Source organism: Triticum urartu, chromosome 4, assembly GCF_003073215.2.
Source record: "Triticum urartu cultivar G1812 chromosome 4, Tu2.1, whole genome shotgun sequence".
In the NCBI taxonomy this organism is placed as follows: Eukaryota; Viridiplantae; Streptophyta; class Magnoliopsida; order Poales; family Poaceae; genus Triticum; species Triticum urartu.
In genome coordinates this window covers 587176066-587194538 of record NC_053025.1, presented here as the reverse complement: position 1 = coordinate 587194538, position 18473 = coordinate 587176066, and the positions used below count along the sequence as shown (strand labels likewise).

The window sequence follows — 18473 nt, the reverse complement described above, 5'->3', positions numbered from 1 at the left end:
ATAGTTCTTTCAGGAAAAAGGGACATCGTGGGAGTGGAGGGCAAGACAGGCATGTCCGAAGATTATGAAAAGTTCCATGAATTTTTTTCCTTCAAAGTCAAGGCGCAATAAACAAAGCACACAAGCGAAGAAAAAGTGAAGACTTTCTGTCCACAACTATTATGATGATACCATGCCAACTTTCAACCTTTTCCTAGTTCATTTGAAATGCATGTTGTAACAGACGAGTTTCTGTATGAAACACTGATATCTCGAAACAGATTGTCCGTTTTGTTGAAATGCTTTGAATGTTTTGTTGAAATGCTTTGAATGTTGCATTTTATAAACCTCTAGTATTATTGAAACTAAAATTATATAAAATTTATGCAACTAATAAAATTATATAGAATTTTCATAAAGAACTTTTTTGTTACAAACTTTAATAGCAAAAAGAATTATCATAAAATAAATTAAATAAGTAATTAGAAACAAAATAATATAAACTTTAATAAAATATAAAATTAGAAACAAAACAAAATAAAATAAAATAAACTTTAATAACATAAATAAAATTTATGAAACTAAAATTATCAAAGTATTTTCTGTTCAAAACATTATAAGCAATCTCTAGTATTATTGAAACTAAAATTACATATAAAATTGATGCAACTAAAATTATCAAAGTATTTTCTGTTCAAAATCATTAAAAGCAAAAGGAATTTTCATAAAGAACTTTTTTTGTTAGAAACTTTAATAGCAAAATAAAATAAGTTTTTTGTTGTAAGTAGAAACAAAACAAAATAAATAAAGCAAAAAAAAGAAAACAAAAAAACAGGGACAAAATAAAAAATATGCCACCTACTGGGCCTCCATGGTTTGAATACGACTAGAAACTCATCCATGGGCCAGGATTCAGGCCCGCAGAAGGCCCAGTAGGCCCATCGAGCATACCAGTGACAATTAGGTCCGAAAGCCTGCAATTGAGAGGAGCTCGAGAGGGGTGCGGCAGTGGGGCTTATAAACCACTGCGCGCCCCTCTCAGCTAGCGAGGTGGGACTAAACATTTGGGCACGGGCAGAACGAGACCTTTGGTCCCGGTTGGTGCCACCAACCGGGACTAAAGGGGGGCATTGGAACCGGTTCGTGGCACCAATCGGTACGAATGCCCCCCTTTGGTACCGGTTGGTGCCACGAACCGGGACCAAAGGCAGTCGCTTCCCGCCTTTTGGGCTGCCGAAAACCGACCTTTGTTCCCGGCTGGTGGCACCAACCGGGACTAAAGGAGGCATTGGTCCCGGTTTGTGCCACGAACCGGGACCAATGCCTCGTCTATATAAGCAGGACTTGTAATTTTTTCCTCCAGTTGCTCATTCCCCCGCCGCGACGTCACTAGGCTGCCCCCCTGTCTCACCGTCGCCGTCGTCGCCCCTGCCTCCGACGCGCCGCCCCGACGCCGTGCCGCCCGGACCGACGCTGTCGCCGCCCCGCGCCACCCCTGCCCCGACGCCGCCGGCCCTGCCTCCTCGTCGTTGTCGTCGCGCACCCTGTGAGCGCTGCCCGCCGATCCCCTCCTCCTCCTCCCTGTAATGGCCGCCGCCGCGCCCCCTATATATAGATGTTGTAATTTAGTTGTATTAATTTGGATGTGTAGTTTAGATGTGTAGTTAATTTAGTTGTTGTAATTTAGTTGTATTAATTTAGATGTGTAGTTTAGATTTTGTTCATAGAATTTTTATGATTTTTGTATATGAAATATTTAGAAGAGAAAGGAGAGAAAAAAGGAAAATAAGAAGAGGAAGAAGGAGAAGAAGAAGAAGAAGAAGAAAAAGAAGAAGAGGAGAGGAAGAAGAGGAGAAATAAACGATATTTCGGGTTGATTTTAAGTCTGTCGAGTCTCCACCATATATGAGAGGACGAAGAAGCCCGACTGTTGTCGTGGGGGTCGTTTCTCCTTCTTCTCCGGGTGTTAGACCTTTGTTATGCACTAGGGGAAGAAGGAGTAACGACCATCACCGACGGGCGCAAATGTCAGAGAGGAATCAGTGAGGGAGAGTTCTACCATATATATATATATGAGAGGACGAAGAATCCCGACTGTTGTCGTGGGGGTCGCTTCTCCTTCGTTTCCGTGTGCTAGACATTTTGGTGTAATGCACTCGGGGACAAAGTGAGGAGCGACCATCACCGAGAGTCGAATATATACACCACGTGAGCTGAGAGTTTTCAAGAAAAGACTTGACAGACCGATAGTCAACCCGTGATGAATAATAATGATCTAATTTAGTTTCTGTAGTACATATATTTAATTGTACAAGTTTAATCTTTGAATTATGAATGTAGGAAATGTCGTCATCAGACGACGAAAGTCTCGGGGGAGTGCAGCTGGTGCCACGACGATCGAGGTCTGTGCGACATGCCTCACCTGGACGATCATCGGTGCTTCAACATTAAGTTCGAGGAGACCTTCAATGTTGAAATGGTACGCAACGACGACAAGTGTTTTTTCGTAATTAAGCATGACTACAACTATTTCAACGTGTAATTTTCATCTTTTACAATTCGAGTAGCTTATCACATGCCATGCAAGGCGCTATGTCTTGGAGAGGATGGGTTTTGAAGATCATGAAAGTTTCGAAACAAAGAAAATTCACCTAAGGACTCATCATGATGTGGATTTTGAAGTAAAGATGTACAATTCTGAGAGCGTAACCCATTTTGGTTGCAAAAAATGGGAAGCACTTTGCAAGATGTATGATTTTGATGAGGGTATGCTTGTCACCATGGATCTTGGTGATCCTGAAATCGAGCAAGACAATATGGACATTTGAGTCCTTATTGATACGCCTTCAATTCTACCGCTATGTGAGTTTCTCAAACATAGTTATCAGCTAATTTATATTGTTTATTTCAAAATAGTTGACAGCTTATTTCCATTGACAGCTTATTTTCATTGTTCAAAGAATGTGCGGGAGATGGTAGACAAAACCCACTACACCGATGGCTCCGAATTAACTTACAAGGAGAAAAATCATCTGGTCGGATTTTGTATTGACATTGAGAATTACAATATCTACAATCAAACTCCTCAACATTATGGTCAATACATGCCACTAGTGCATGTGTTCAACTACGGTAGCTACCATGGAGATACCCTGGTAAGATTTTTTTACTATTACGACATCCGTGCATCTTTTGCATACTTCTAAAACTAGTACATCATTGCTAACTATGAAGTTGTTACTATGTTTTTCAACAGATAATCCCAGAGAATTGTGTGCCTCATTTGATGTATCAGAAAGGTAGCCTTAATGTTTTGAACATACAACCAGGTCATCCTACGAATCTCAACTGTCCATACCAGATTTCTAAAAGAAGTGGAGACATGCAAATCAAAGAATGGAAAAAATGTATGGACAGTCGTAAGGAGGTTCTTGGAAGCAAAAGGAAGCGAAGCGTAAGAATTGAAGACAGGATGATCTCCATTCTCCATAATGGAGAGTCAGGATCTATTTTGTTTTATGCTATTTTACCTTAAAGAGGGTATTTAGGCCCTACCTAATACTGATGATCATGTGCTAAGAACAATTAAGTAGGGTTGGTTCGATGACTATGAGGATGATGATCGTATGACTTGTTATTAATAACGAGTAGAAGTTGTATGATGATGATTAGCAGGACTTGTTATTATGATGATGCATGATGCGAGCATGAAGAGTTATTATATATCTGTGGATGAAATGAACATGGATTGGATTGAAGTGAAGGTAACATGCATGTGGTGCATGTCGAAATTAGTACAATCCAAACTTGATCAAGTTAGGATTAGAATTACTTTTGACATGCACCACATGTTGCCTCACTTCAATCTAAGTCATGTTTAGGCATAGCAGTAGCAGTAGCACGGAGATAAGAGAGGACACATCTCTCTATTAGCTACCTATACGAACCTAAATTAACCCCCAAAACCCCTAAACCACCTCCTTTAAAAAAACCTGCCACTGAAATGCTGACGCGTGTAAGCTTATTGGTCCCGGTTGGTGCCACAACGGCCACGTGGAGGCCCATCTGTCCCGGTTCGTATAAGAACCGGTACTAAAGGCCTAGGCCATTATTAACGACCCATTAGTCCTGGTTCCCCAACCGAGACAGATGAGCCTTTTTCCTACTAGTGCTCCTTTGTGTTGTGTTTGTAATATGTGTGGAGGCTTTTCTTTGGACTAGCTCGGGTGTGGTGTTTGTTTTACAATTGTTGTTTGCAGCTATAATCGAAGAAAAAAAAGAATGAGAGTTAATAAAGCTTCAGTCTAAAAATATCCTGATTTATCACACGTGCCAAAAATTTGAAACTTGAGTCTAAATTCTTTCGCAACTGCCTTCGAATAACCGAATTATCTCCGGCTATTTTTAGTCCATGCATACCGATACTGATTATTATTCATTGGCAAGAACTGGACTCTCGCTTCAGTGAATCTCGGCTGCTAGATCCTTGGAACTAATACTAGTGACTGAATTAATGAGATATATAAAGGTTGGGCGCTAGCTAGCTACCTGCCGAAAGTTCATATTGAGCGCACCCTTACAGAAGACGATCGAGTACAACTGAACTAGCTAGTATTATTTTACGCTAATCTTCAACACATTGTTCGCTTGATCCGCGCGCATGCATCACGATGACAGAAATGGCGAATGCCTGCTCGATGATCAGAAGTCTAGGCGATCCGTCTCCCAGTCCAGCCCGGACGCGACCATTTCGTAGTAAGGGACGTACTCCTGGGGATTAATATATATAATACACAAGTATTAGATCGCATCAGATATATTCCAAGACACTCAAATTGGTTGTACTCCGTAGATTGTTTCTGAATTACTGCATGCAGTTAACTTTCAATTGCAGGCACACGCACGCGCACCTCGAGTTTCTCCATGAGTTGGTGGGCGGTGGGGGCGGAGACGATGATGCGGCGGGCGGCGGGGCTGATGAATCCTTCCTCCACGGCCTGGTCGATGAAGGTCAGCAGCGAGTCGTAGTACCCCTCCACATTCAGCAGACCCACCTGAACCCTCCACGATGCTAAATTTAGCTTCGGTTCTCATGCATGCATGCATGTTGAGTCTCAATCACGCTTGGCGTACGTACGTACCGGCTTGTGATGGATCCCTAGCTGCGCCCAGGTGATCACCTCCAGCAGCTCCTCCAGCGTCCCGTACCCACCTTAATTGATCAACCACAAAACACATGAGATTTATTAAGCTGCATCCGCCGACTAGTACTACTAACAAACAGAGGCGGCATGTCAGAGAAGCATTTAGCATTGTGCAGAGCCCATGAATATGGACATGGGGGCCAAATCTGACCTGGCCGACAGACTGAGCGGGTGCAATGCAATGCGACAATCAATCAACGAGGCAATGATGCGAGCGTACGTACCGGGCAGGGCTATGAAGGCGTCGGAGAGGCTGGCCATCTGGGCCTTGCGCTGGTGCATGTCGCCCACCGGCCTCACCTCCCCCACCATCTCCCCGACGATCTGCCACAAAGACGAACAAGGACCATCACATCCATTACATGCACTCGCAGAAATCACTCGCTCTGAGAAATGCAGATGCACGCACAGCTTAATTGTGCGTATGGTACGATAATGGCGCGTCATTGCGCATGCATGTCGGCACGCAACAAGACGAGCTGGACTGCTCGCCGTTGCCGGCCGGGCGGGGGAAGGAAGTCCACGACGTTACTACTCCTCCTCTTCTCGATCTGCGTGGGCGTGGGCACGATGTTCTGACGGACATCTACTGCGCACACCCACCGCTGCACGGCGTGCAAGTTGCACTGCAGCCTGCAGGTGTTATTAACGGTAAGGGGCACGCTTGTAGCTGCCACCCCATGTTATAAGACCGGCACGTCCAAGCAGAGCAGCGCTGTGTGCGCGGCGCACATGATAAGCTAGTGAATGTGCTCAGCTGGACAGTCAGTGAGTGAGTCCAGCCTGCCCGGATCAGCTGCTGACAGCGAGTGATCGGCACGCCTGTCTGTACGGGGCTAAGCACGACACGCAGAGAAACCCCAGTTTAAGAACGTTCGTCCGATCGAGGAGCATGTCTCGGCCTTGATATGTTGATTCCAATCCAAGGGAAGCATGCATGTCTGTCTGCTCGTGTTGGCCGGGGAACGGAATCATCGCGCAATCGCACGCAAAGCTGCGGCTGCTCCCCCCGTTGTTTATGCTCACGCCCGCCCGGCTTGGATCTGCGGGTGCTCCGTACGTGGGGTCTGGTGATTCTGTGGATTGTTTTTTCAGTTTTATATGGGAGACAACGTCTACTCCTTCCCGTCCCATGAAAAGTGTATATCCAGCTTCAAAATTTGTCCATAAAAGAATGTATTTCTATCTTCTCAATGAACTTTAAAATAGAAAAAATACTTCTCTCTCATCACACGGTAATCAAGACCAATAGCAATCTACACATGATCTTTTTACTTTTTACATGCACTTAGTTCATTGGAGGTTAGGTAATTAAAGAGAAGAGAGATGATGGCCTGCACTTTTTTAATGCATTTTTTATTTAACTCCATACTTTGTCCTAAAATTTCTAGATGTACACTTTTCACCGGACGGAGGAAGTAGCTTTATGGTTCCGGTGGGCTATGTGTTCCCTTGGATTAGGAGGATGGAACACTCCTGAGAAATAGACTAATTATTAGTTAGTCCTAGGCTAGCCAGGAGCTACAAGTGGGCATTCCAAGATCCAGTGAGGTGCTAGTGTCATGAACTCATGATCGAGGCTCGCAATGGATGGGCATGCCATGCTTCTTTCTATACCAATGAAATACTCTACTGTATTAAGTTCAGTAGGACTGTAGGAGACAAGTAGTGCAGTGCATACCTCGGGGGTCATCAGAGTCTTGGGAATGACCCTGCACGCGCATAGTGGAACAAGTCACCAAGATGACAAAAAATTATACTAATGAACTAGAGTAATACAGTATTATACAGTAAGTAGCAACTTGTTACCCGATGACGTGCCTGCCGCCGTGGTAGACGGCCTGCGAGACGAGCCCCATCAGCCCGATGCTGCCGCCGCCGTACACCAGGTCGATGCCCCCGCCCACCTGCATCCGACGTTTGGTCAGCTAGCTCCTAGCTACAGTACGTACCAGTACCACCGTACGTACGTAAGTACATTTGAGATCTGACCGGCAGCACGTACGCAAGCCGGTCCGACAGTACGTACAACGTACGTGATCGAGAGTGAAGTCTTGTACAGTAATACAGTAGTAGTAGACAAGACTTGTCGTACGTAACGAGTGAATGCCGTGGGGATACTGGTGGACTTGTACTACGTACGTAATACTGTAACTGTACTGCCTAGTGATGCATGCGCCGATCCTACAGGAGGAGAACTGAAGCTGACGATCCAATGCTTTAATTTGCGGGTGCCATCAGACCGGACCTGACACGTAATTAATTGGCTACTGCTCCTTCAACTTGGGTAGTGGGTTTCTATCTATATCTGCAGCTATACCAATATAAAAAGAGTTAAAGAGGCAGACTCAAGTAATCTCGGTTATCAAATTATGTCAATCCAACGACCTAGATTGCTCCAATGGTGAGCTCTCAACATATTGAGTGTGCAATTGATAGAATATCAAATATCAACATCTATATTAATCTCATAATTAACACGTAAATGATATCCGACCTAATATCTTTTTTTGTGGGGTATATCTAACCTAATATCAACGTGCAATTGATTTTCTCTCTAATATTAATGTGCATTGTACGTGCTCATTTACTAGTTATATTAATTTACCAGTCGACATGAGGAGCCAGAGAAGCTGGGAGAGGGTGATTAGAAAAGCTCTACCCTACCACGCTGCATGCCAGCGCTGTATTGACTATTGAGAGCTGCTGGCAAGCAAGATCATCTATCCTCATGTACGTAGATTAGATGTAGTTTGACACAGTATCTATCTGAAAAGAACACGTAGTCTGAATGCCATTTCTTCCTAATAGATCGGCCTTTTGGGACAGTTGGTTGATAGGAATATCCAGCACGTGATTAATCGGTGCAAGTTAAGGGAGATTAATTAATGTCAACGAGCAGCGAGGAGACAAGACCGTCCATGCATGTGCAGCAGGTGCGCATGCATGTAAGTACAAGTTTCTCTTAATCATGCATCAAGGTGTACTCCATTCTGAATCTCATCAAGGGTCAGACCAACAGACAGACTAACCGCTTAATCATTCAGCAATTAGTGCGCTAAAAGTCTCCCCGCTTGCTTTAGGCCTTGATGAGCTGAACAAGCCAGGAAAACGTCCTCACAGCCCCCTTGGCCAGCAAACAAGAGCTTAACTGTGATGCTCAAAGAGGAGAGGAGATCAGATGCATGAGGAGTACGTACGAGCTGGTTGGCGAGGTCGATGGCGGCGTCGTGGTAGCTGCTCTTGTTGCCCTGGCTGCTGCCGCAGAAGACGCACATCCTCTTGAACCTGCTCGCCTGCTGCCTCATCCTTCTCCTTGGCCTCTCCTTCCCTCTTTCTCTGCTCTCTGGTGTGTGTTGTGCTGTTTTGCCTGGTGTGTGCACAGCGGCTCGCAATTCCTCTCAGTGCGCCACCTATCCCTTATATAAAGGAGGTGCGGGCCGGAGAGAGAGAGAGAGAGAGACTGATGAAACGACTGTGAAGAGTGTTGGGTATTGGTATTGGTAATGGTAATGGTAATGGTATCGGGCTGTCTTTTGCAAGATAAAGGTCAAAAAGAAAATCTTGGCGAGAAGAAAAGTCTGTTTTACATTTGAACCATTTGTAGTCAGCTTGACTTGAATGGTAAACTTCGTAAAATCGTTTAAAGTGTGCTCGCATTTGCAGACTCAAAATACGCTTTGCTGTTTTGAAGTCTATGAACTATATGCAAAAATAATAATTAGATGAACATGATGCAAAATTTCCGAAACAGCAATAACTATTTATGTCGTCCGCGAAATCGAATGTCGTATTGGTTGATGATATATATTGTCATTGCTTTATATAATTCACCACACCCTCCAAACCTCATGGCGGTTATTGCCGGTTGTTTTAAGTATTGGTCGTTTGGTGGTCTAAGTATCTCGATGCACTTTTTATTATATTTGGGATGCTTTGTACTTGTGATGAACTTTTGCAATAGAACTAGATGCCTTTTCTCGCAAAAACGAAAGTTCAAAATAATAATAAGATGTCATGAATAAAGGGAAAGTTAGTGATCGATAATTTGCAAAGAATAAAACTGATAACTTACCTTCAATACAAAAAGACAAGAAAGGCATACTTATATATTTTTCATTTTTGCACATGACAAAAGGACTCTTAGTTTTTTCATGATTTTTTTAATTTTGTATATGAGTTATTATTATTTTTAATTCCTAGCAATCTTTTTTGAGGGAAAACTCATAACACTCTTTACATCTATGTTCTATTCTGAGTAATCCATTGGGAGCGACCAGTTCACTGCACCACTCCTTATCCATCGTCCATCACTTGTCCCCCATCTAACGACTATGTCTTAGTTGTTGAATTATAGATGAGCCTTGGCACCATAAATGAAATAATTCCTGAAATATCTCGAAGGCCCATGCGGGGTGTAATGATATGATGGGAAATTTTGTACCACCCCGGGAGTGGAGAAGAGTTGAGACCTTTTTATAAGAGATCTCTCCCACATGTTATTGGAGCTTCTGAGAAAGACAGATTTCCGCACGCTTCTATGCCGCGGCCCACCTCGCTCTGTGCTTGTTGAATGCGAGCTGAACCAAGCTTAGACATATATATGTCCATTCATCCCCTATTTAACTGCTTCACATATTAGTCATACTTAATGTTTTCAACGATTCATAGATCATAGATGTTATAGTTCTATATGTTTAGTACGTGATGTTTCATATAATTTGCAGTTTTATGTTTAGTATGTGCTCACATGTTTAGATATAATTATAAAATTGATATTGTTTCTGCTATCATCATGATTTATTTATGGATAAATAGTCCTTAGTTAAGTGTTTTTTTCCTAACCACCAAGGGCCGGTTCTTTTACTGGTTTATAGAATAAGCTGGAATAGGCTGCCCCTACCCAGCTTATTCTTGAAGCCCAACAAAAATTATTTTTTTAGAAGTCTACTAATTAAGATTTGACTAGTGGATTTCTACAAAAACATTTTTGCTTGGATTTCTGGGATAAACTGGGTACGGAACATGTTATTCTAGAAGCAAAAAAAAAACATCAAAAGAACTGGCCCAAGTATTGGATGCTGAAGCTAGGCAGTCTAGCAACCCCACGACACGCATATCAATTATTGGCAGTAAGACTACTCATAGTGGGGAGTATCATATACTAGTGGGGAGTATGATACTATCTTCATAGTGCATATTATCATAGAATATACATACATGGTCTGAAATATATTTAAACCTTGACCTACACAAAAATTCTAATTATATTGCCGAGTAAATACCATAATTTTTTGCATGGTTAAAGAGGCAGGGCAAACATGTTAAAAGGGCAGAAAAAACATGACCTCAAGCAGACTTGTTCTTGTCCTTTTCCAACGGGGGCAGGTAGATGCTATTACATCAACACAAGAGATAGGTACTATAACCAAATGATAGCTGCATTGAAAGAGAAGATGTGAGGGGTAAAGAGCAAACAGCCCTATAATCTACGTCGTACTTTTTCGTCGGCCTTTCGCCTGTCAGTTTGATGCATGTTTTGTCCCTTCGTCTAATTAAGCCTATATGCAACCATACGATTTATGTTTTTGCGAGGGATAAAAGATGTAGTCAGTGAACTTTTAGCAAGTTTTGCAAGAACTGATAGGATAACCGTGGCTGGGCTCCGGCCTTCAGAGATTTCTGTAAGGACGAGTGTAAGGTTGCTGCTTGAGTAGTACGTACAAGTTTATACCCGGAAAAAAAAACATCTGAAATAGTGGCATTTCTTAACTTAATTTAAACCGAAACAAGGGGCAAAATACTCAAAATTTCTCATGCGCCTAACAGCAAAGTAGGTACAGTGCCCCCCCCCCCCCCCCAAAAAAAAAATGTGTAGGCGAAGAGAATTTTTGGACCTTCGGTACATATGAACCAATTTTGTGGAAGTTAAAAAGTTGTGCATTTCATGAAAGTTTGTAAAAACTATTTATGTAGGTCTCGAGTAGATCCTTGTGTTGTCAATTTAGCTTTTTTTTTAAACACAATACAGATGTATAAGCTCATACACACATACACTCATGCCTATGAATACACGTATAAACATCCTGCCTCTAGGAGCACCTCTGAAAGAAAGAGTAAGAGAAAAAACACAGAGTTAGCTACATACTGATGTGCAGAAGACCACAGTACGAAGCGCATAACTTATTATCCGTAAATTTTCTTTGCAAAAAAAGTCGCAAATGGCAATCTTGTTTAGCAAAAAAAAGTTTATAATGGTAAGTGTCTACTTGATTTAATGACATGACCCATCTTTCGAGTCCCAGTTAAGTGGAGTAAAGTGCTTTGCCGCGAGCTAGTACATTGTATCCATCCGTCTATCTATCTATCCATCTATCTATCCAAGTAACCGGTGGATCGATAGTGCGAACCAGCGGGCAGACCAATCGATGGGCATGCAGTCCAGGTGTGCATGCATGTTTGATTGTTCTCCGATCCTACGGGAACCGCATCAACACACGACACGACACGACACGACACGACACGAGCCAAAGCCTGACGCGACAGAGATCCATGATACTGCCTCCTCAGCTCCTAGCTACTAGGAGTAGTTCGTACCCACACACCAACCAACCAACGACAACGAACCATGCATATCCGTGCATGGCGGTGCAACTAAGCAACACGAGTTACCACGTACGTACCCATCCACCCCGTCCGGTGCCAATTGTTTTCAGCAGTAGAACTTCGGGGAATGCACGGTTTTGTTCTTTGTGCCTACCCCAAGCGATCAAGTGCATGCATGCACGTGGTTGTTTTCAGCAATACTAATTAAATTGTTCTTCATCCATGGCACGTGCAGAAAAGCCGGCTAATGACGTTCGTTTTCCCTGTTGGTTTCTTCCACACGTGGTATGGAGTCCAACCACAATGGCATTTCTCTTCCGGCGACCGGCGGTGCTATGCTAGGCCAACGCATGCAGCGGCGGCGCGTGGATCCCGGCCGGGCGGACGTACTACGTGCAGGTGCAGTGCATGTCGATCGAGCCTTTCCTCTTCTGCTCCCACTCGCGCCCTGGAGCTGGATGGATGGGTGCTAGTGCTCGGCCAGGGACTGCCACTGCCGCCCTCGACCGTCCGTGTCCGTCCATCATTTCAGGTAAGCTTTCCGTCCAGCGACTTGTCAGCCCTATCCGGTTGGTTTCACTTTCACCTGAGGAGTAGGGACGGGGCAAGCGGCCGCTCGAGTGGCGCGTGAGTGCGAGCGGAGGCGATCGAAGCGGATAAGAAGCAGAGGAGACGTGGAAATGGAAGAGGAAGGTGGGTGAGTGCGTGCGTGCGGGCGTGCACAGGGAGGCCAACCAACCGCTCGAGTGGCCCGTGCAGGAGATCGATCGGCCGAGGACGCGGAGATAGCGCCGGCCGGCCGGCAGGGGCGGGACGTAAAGCGCGGTGGCCAGCCCGCCGCTGCCGGCATGCCGGCCGCGGCATGATCGTTCGTCGCCGCACGGAAGCTCGATCGAGCAGGGAGCCAGAGAGGCAGTATGATGACGGACTGCTCGTCCGATTCACCGCCCACCGTACGTGCGGCCTTTGCGGCGGATCCGGGCATGGCTATCTCACCGGCCGGTGCTACCATGCATGCTGCATGGAGTGCTATCTGCCTAGCTAGGCTTTGGGCAGTGGCCGGCACCCGCATGATGAGGCGCTGAAAGGCCGATCCATCCATGGAGCTACCGTGCGCGCGTGCACACACAATTTAGTTGGCCGCTTCCGTCCGTGCTCGGAATGTGCCCGTCGATCCGATTGAACGGGGCTATCTTTCTAGCTGAGCTAGAAAGTGCATGCAGCGACTGTCTAATCTATACCTACCTTGAGGGACGCCTCTTCTGTCGTGCAAAAAGAAAAATGGTTAACTTACTTGCGCGATAGGCACGTCCGGTAGCCGCATTGGGGCAATAGGTGTGCAGACGACGAGTAGGGCCGGTGTCGTGTCTACCACCCGTTGGGGGCCGAGAGTGCGTTCTAGCTCTGCTCTCTGTCAAGCAATTCAGATCATCGGCCGATCATTAGTTTAGCAACGACAACGAGATTAACTGTTTCTTTCCCTTGGCCAAATTAAGCCGTTGCGATCTCCAAATGGCACCGACGATCGCAGAATTTGTGTGGTGGGACGTGGGCGCACTTTATCCACCCTACACTTAGAAACCGATAAGTCAGACCGCACAACTTGGAGATAATTACACCTACGGTCTTCGTACTCTTCGGCATGTAACACAAGGGTCCTGGGACTCACGGAATGCTCCACTACGGTCCTCAAATACGAGGATACGCTCCAATACGGTCCTGGCTACATCTCACTCTACGCCTCGCGCACAGCCAGGTGCCACGTCAGTGTACTACAGTAAATGTGTGGGCTCCCATGTCAGCATAGGAGAGAGAAAAAAAGGAAAAATAAAAGGAATGCTACGCCGAGGATCGAACCCGAGACCTCTGCGTAAGAGAGGGAAAAAATAACAGGGCCGGCCCAGTAGCGTATCTCTTCTTCTTTTTTCTCGAATCTTCAAGCGATTTTCCTGTCCATTTCCTACCGGTTTTCTTTTTTTCCCAGGTTTATGTTTATTTTCCCCATATAAAAATACAATAATTATAAATATACAATTATTGTGTATTTTAAATCTTTATTCTATTTTCATTATTTGTGTGCCTTGAAGACATAAACATTAGCTTTTTCTAAAATTTATATGGATTTAAATAAAATAAATTATAAGAAAATTTATGTATCTTCATTCATGACCACAAACACGCATTATTTTGTATCCTCATTGTATTAAAATACATAATAATTTTAAAAATTAACAAAGTATATTTTGAATAATGTTCAGCATGGTTTTAGAACATGGGTGCCCAATGACCGGTTTTCTTTTTATCTTTTCCAGTTAAAAAAAGAAATGTAAGAAAAATTTACAATAATTACTAATACACAATTATTGTGTATTTTAATATTCATTGTGTTTTAATTATTGAGTAACTTGAAGAGGTAAACATGATTATTATTTTTTGAAAATTTACTTTAATATAAAAACCGGTAGTTGGGCATATAATTGGGCAAATATATAAACATTTTGTGACACCACGCGAATATAATTCAAAAATAATTACTAATATATGCCCAAAATAATTACAAAATGTTTATATTTTTGCCCTATTATATGCCCAATGACCGGTTTTCTTTTTATCTTTTCCAGTTAAAAAAAGAAATGTAAGAAAAACTTACAATAATAACTAATACACAATTATTGTGTATTTTAATATTCATTGTGTTTTAATTATTGAGTAACTTGAAGAGGTAAACATGATTATTATTTTTTTGAAAATTTACTTTAATATAAAAACCTCTAGTTGGGCATATAATTGGGCAAAAATATAAACATTTTGTGACACCACGCGAATATAATTCAAAAATACACGTTGCCAATTTTCTAAATATTTGTGTATTTTAAATATACAATGAAGATACACAATAATTGCGCTTGTCTGTGGTCCTGAATGAAGATACATACATTTTTCTGACATTTTTTTTAAATCCACATAAATTTTGGAAAAAGTTCATGTTTACGTCTTCAAGGTACAAATTAATGAAAATAGAATAAATATTTAAAATACACAATAACTGTATTATTTTATATGGAAAAAATGAAATTTAAAAATAGAAAGAAAAAATAAACACGGTATGCTACTAGGCCGGACCAATTATATGAAAATAAATTAAAGATTTAAAATACACAGAAATTGTATATTAATAATGATTATATTTTTTATATGGGAAAATTAAACATAAACCTGGGTAAAAATAAAAAGGAAACCGGTAGGCAACGTACAGGAAAATCGCTTGAAGATTCGAGAAAAAAGTAGAAGAAATACGCTACGCTACTGGGCCGGGCCAGTATGTGCGCAGGCGAAAGCTAGCGATATATGGAACTGCTCTATATAGCTTCCTAGCTGACACGTAAAGACGACGGACAGGTTTGCCTTGTTGCCAGCTCGTCTGTTCGCTTTTGTGGAGGTCTCAGGTTCGATCCTCCGCCTACCATTTTATTTTTCCTTGTTTTTCTCTCTCCTATGCTGACATGGAGGCCCCACACATCAACTGTACACTGACGTGGCACCTGGTTGGGCGCGAGACGTAACCAGGACCGTATAGGAGTGTATCCTCGTATTTGAGGACAGGACCGTAGTGGTGCGTTCCGCGAGTTCAGGGACCATTGTATTACATGCCGGAGAGTATGAGGACCGTAGGTGTAATTATCTCGCATAACTTGAGTCTTGGGTGCATATGACTGACTGCATTTTTCCTGCAAACCCCCTAAACTTTTGGGTAACTTTTCTAAAAAAAGGCGATCAAAAGGTGCTCAATGAAATGGCGAGCGGTACACACCACAAATATTGAACTCTGGTGAGGATTTCGCCCACATCCAGCAAAGATGCACGAAGCAGTTGCTACAGCGCGGCAGCGGACGAGCTGGTGCATGAAACTGCAAATTGGAGAACATCACATACATGTGTGGCAGCACAGTACCGCAGGATGGTTCGAGACCACAACAACAATGACAGAGCAACCAATCAACGACCCTCCTTGGGGAGCCCCTGCAAAGGTCTTTTTTGGTGGGCAGGAGCGCGCCACATGTAGCGTGCTAGGCGCTCCTTTTGGGGTTTTCTTTAACGCGTTTTCCGTTTTTAGATTTTTTTTTGGCTTTTTTGTTTTTAGATGTTTTTTCCCTTCCACAAGATGCATAGATTTACTTCTCGTAAAGGCATAGTTTTGCTTCTGCGTTTTTATACTTCCCGCAAGAGGCACATACATACTTCTTGCGAAGGCGTGGATTTGCGTCCGCAAGATGCACAACCGTCTGTGCATTTTAGTAAAGTGAAAAAGAACGTGTTTTCGTGCCTCTCAGAAAAGTAAAAAAGAACGTGTTTTCTTTATTTTCCTTCCGCGAGAGGTACATATTTACTTCTCGTGGAGGCACAGATTTACTTTCGCGAGAGGCACAACCATGTGTCTCTCGAAAAAGAAAAGAAAAATGTGGTTTTTTTTCTACCGCGGAAGGCACATATGTACTTCTCATGGGGCACAGATGTGCTTCTGAAAAAAAGGAAAAACATTTTTTCGTGAGAGGAATATATTTTCTTTTATTGGAGGCATGGATTTGCTTCTGCGAGTGCCTCTCAGAAAAGAAAAAACACGTGCTCCCGGTTCGGGTTTTTCGCCCGATATTTTTTGTTAAATTTTTTATCAAAACCTTTCAACATGTGATCTAGTTTGAAGATCTCGGCGCGAGCACTCCAACGGTGAAAACGTTCGAGATTTGGGCGTACAGTTTAAGAGATAAAATGGTTTGAATAAACGAATCTAAATTTTCTTTTTTGGAAAACTCTCAGGCTGCGACAAGTCAGTGCGCCACTTATCTCAACCCGAGAAGGTGGGAGTGACATTTGCAAAGAGTACTCCTTAATTAGTGATTTTGACAACCCTCATATGTATGTTTCATGTGTTACTACGACCCATTGTACAGTATCAAAAAATGTGAAGGCCCCAAAATGCTATATATCGCCCGTTGCAACCATTAGCATAGCGATTCCTTGAGGGGTCTGGCCCATCAATAGCGGAAGTAGCAGGAGAACGAGCATAAATTATTTTTATTTTGAGCAAATGATATGCCTAAAGTCGCTCACTAGCGCTATCTCTTTGGGCAGACCCATAAGGCCTTGTACAATGAGAAGTGCTTAGGCGAGGTGTTTAAAGAAATAAACCAGGATTTCTTTAAGCACCGGTGCTTATTTGTACAGGGTAGATGCTTAATTAAGGTTTTTTCTATAGAAATAGGCACCGGTACTTCAAAAAAATTCGATTTATTTTTCTAAATATCTTCCTAAACATCTCTCATTGTATAAAGCCTAAGCAAAGGAACGCTAGGAGGAAGTTTCGGTGGTTCTTAGAGCATCTCCAATAGATGGTTCAAATGTAAAAGTAACTAACTTTTGGACCGTTTGGGGCAAAAAAATGTTGTTTCAACAGACGGTCCATATGCAAAAAAGAATGGACCGCGGCCTCCTCGTAATGTAAAATGCAACACCTCGTGATGCAAATATACATCACGAGATGCATCTGGTCCAAAACTAGCCGCCGCCCGTGAACGCCCAACCGCCACTTCATTTTCGTTCCCGCCCGCGCCTGTCCGCCCGCCCGCGACACAGCCGACCGGAATCTGCCACCGCAACCGCCCAAAACCTCGCCGTCGGCGCCGCCACCCCTCATCCCCTCCGCCGCCCTCCGCCCCCATCGCCTCCCCGCTACCGCCCGTCCGCCGCCGAATCGAGTGGTAGCTGGCGCGGGATTCGGCCCCTCCGGCGGTCCGGCTGCCGCGGTAGGCCTCCGCCGGTTCTTTTAGGCTGCCGCCGACCTCCTCCCGTCGATCGTGAGCCTGTCCACGGCTGTTGCGCCGGCCGCACGACCGCATCCCCACTGCCCTCCGCCCGGCTGCCGAACTAGTCTTCGTGGCCCACCGAGCTCCTCTTGGTCGGCCTCCAACCTCATTTCTTATCACCGTCATCGTCCGGAGCTGACCGCAGCCGTCAGCAGCAGCCAATCCAACCGGCGGCCATCTTCTTCCACTGCAGTTGAACAGCAGCCGGGCGGCTGCTGGCCGGTTTTGGACCATGAATTTGGACCATCTATTGGAGTTGCTCTTTTGGACCATGAATTTGGACCATCTGTTGGAGTTGGCCTTTTTTCGGAGCTCCAAAACGCACTTTTTGACGGTCCAAAATTTACATCTCCGATTTTGGACCGTCATAATTTGAACCATCTATTGGAGATGCTCTTAGAAGCGTCTGGAATCTTTTGGACAGTTTTATGAAGATTTCAGAAGTTTTGTTTATATTTCCCGATTTTCTTTCTGCTTTTTTCTATTTTTATTTCCCCTTTTATTTTTATTTTGTAATTCATGGATATTTTTCAAATTCATGAACATTTTGAAAACGTGAATATTTTTCAAATTTGATGTTTTTGTAATTTGTGAATACTCTTAAAAATGCGTGAGTTTTTTTAATTCATAAATAATTTTACAATTACGTGAATATTTTTACATTTCATGTTTTTTTATTTAGTGATATTTTTCCAAATTTGATATCATTTTTCATATTCAACAAATAATATTTAAAATAAAACCAAACCCAGATAAATATTTGATATAATAAAACAGACTAACATAAAACAACCAACGGGGAAGCCGAAAAAACAAGGGTGTG

General features: G+C 43.3%; 1 protein-coding gene across 1 annotated transcript; it reads right to left on the bottom strand.

Annotated features, from left to right (window-relative positions):
* Positions 1–4481: 4481 nt before the first annotated feature.
* Positions 4482–8570, bottom strand: LOC125554290 (probable cytokinin riboside 5'-monophosphate phosphoribohydrolase LOGL3). Its single transcript, XM_048717866.1, has 7 exons — positions 8384–8570; positions 6993–7090; positions 6865–6895; positions 5408–5507; positions 5121–5191; positions 4890–5033; positions 4482–4749 (listed from the first exon to the last, which is right to left on the bottom strand). The coding sequence occupies exons 1-7, from the start codon at positions 8489–8491 to the stop codon at positions 4681–4683; spliced, it is 621 nt and encodes a 206-aa protein (XP_048573823.1). The 5' UTR covers positions 8492–8570; the 3' UTR covers positions 4482–4680.
* Positions 8571–18473: the final 9903 nt, after the last annotated feature.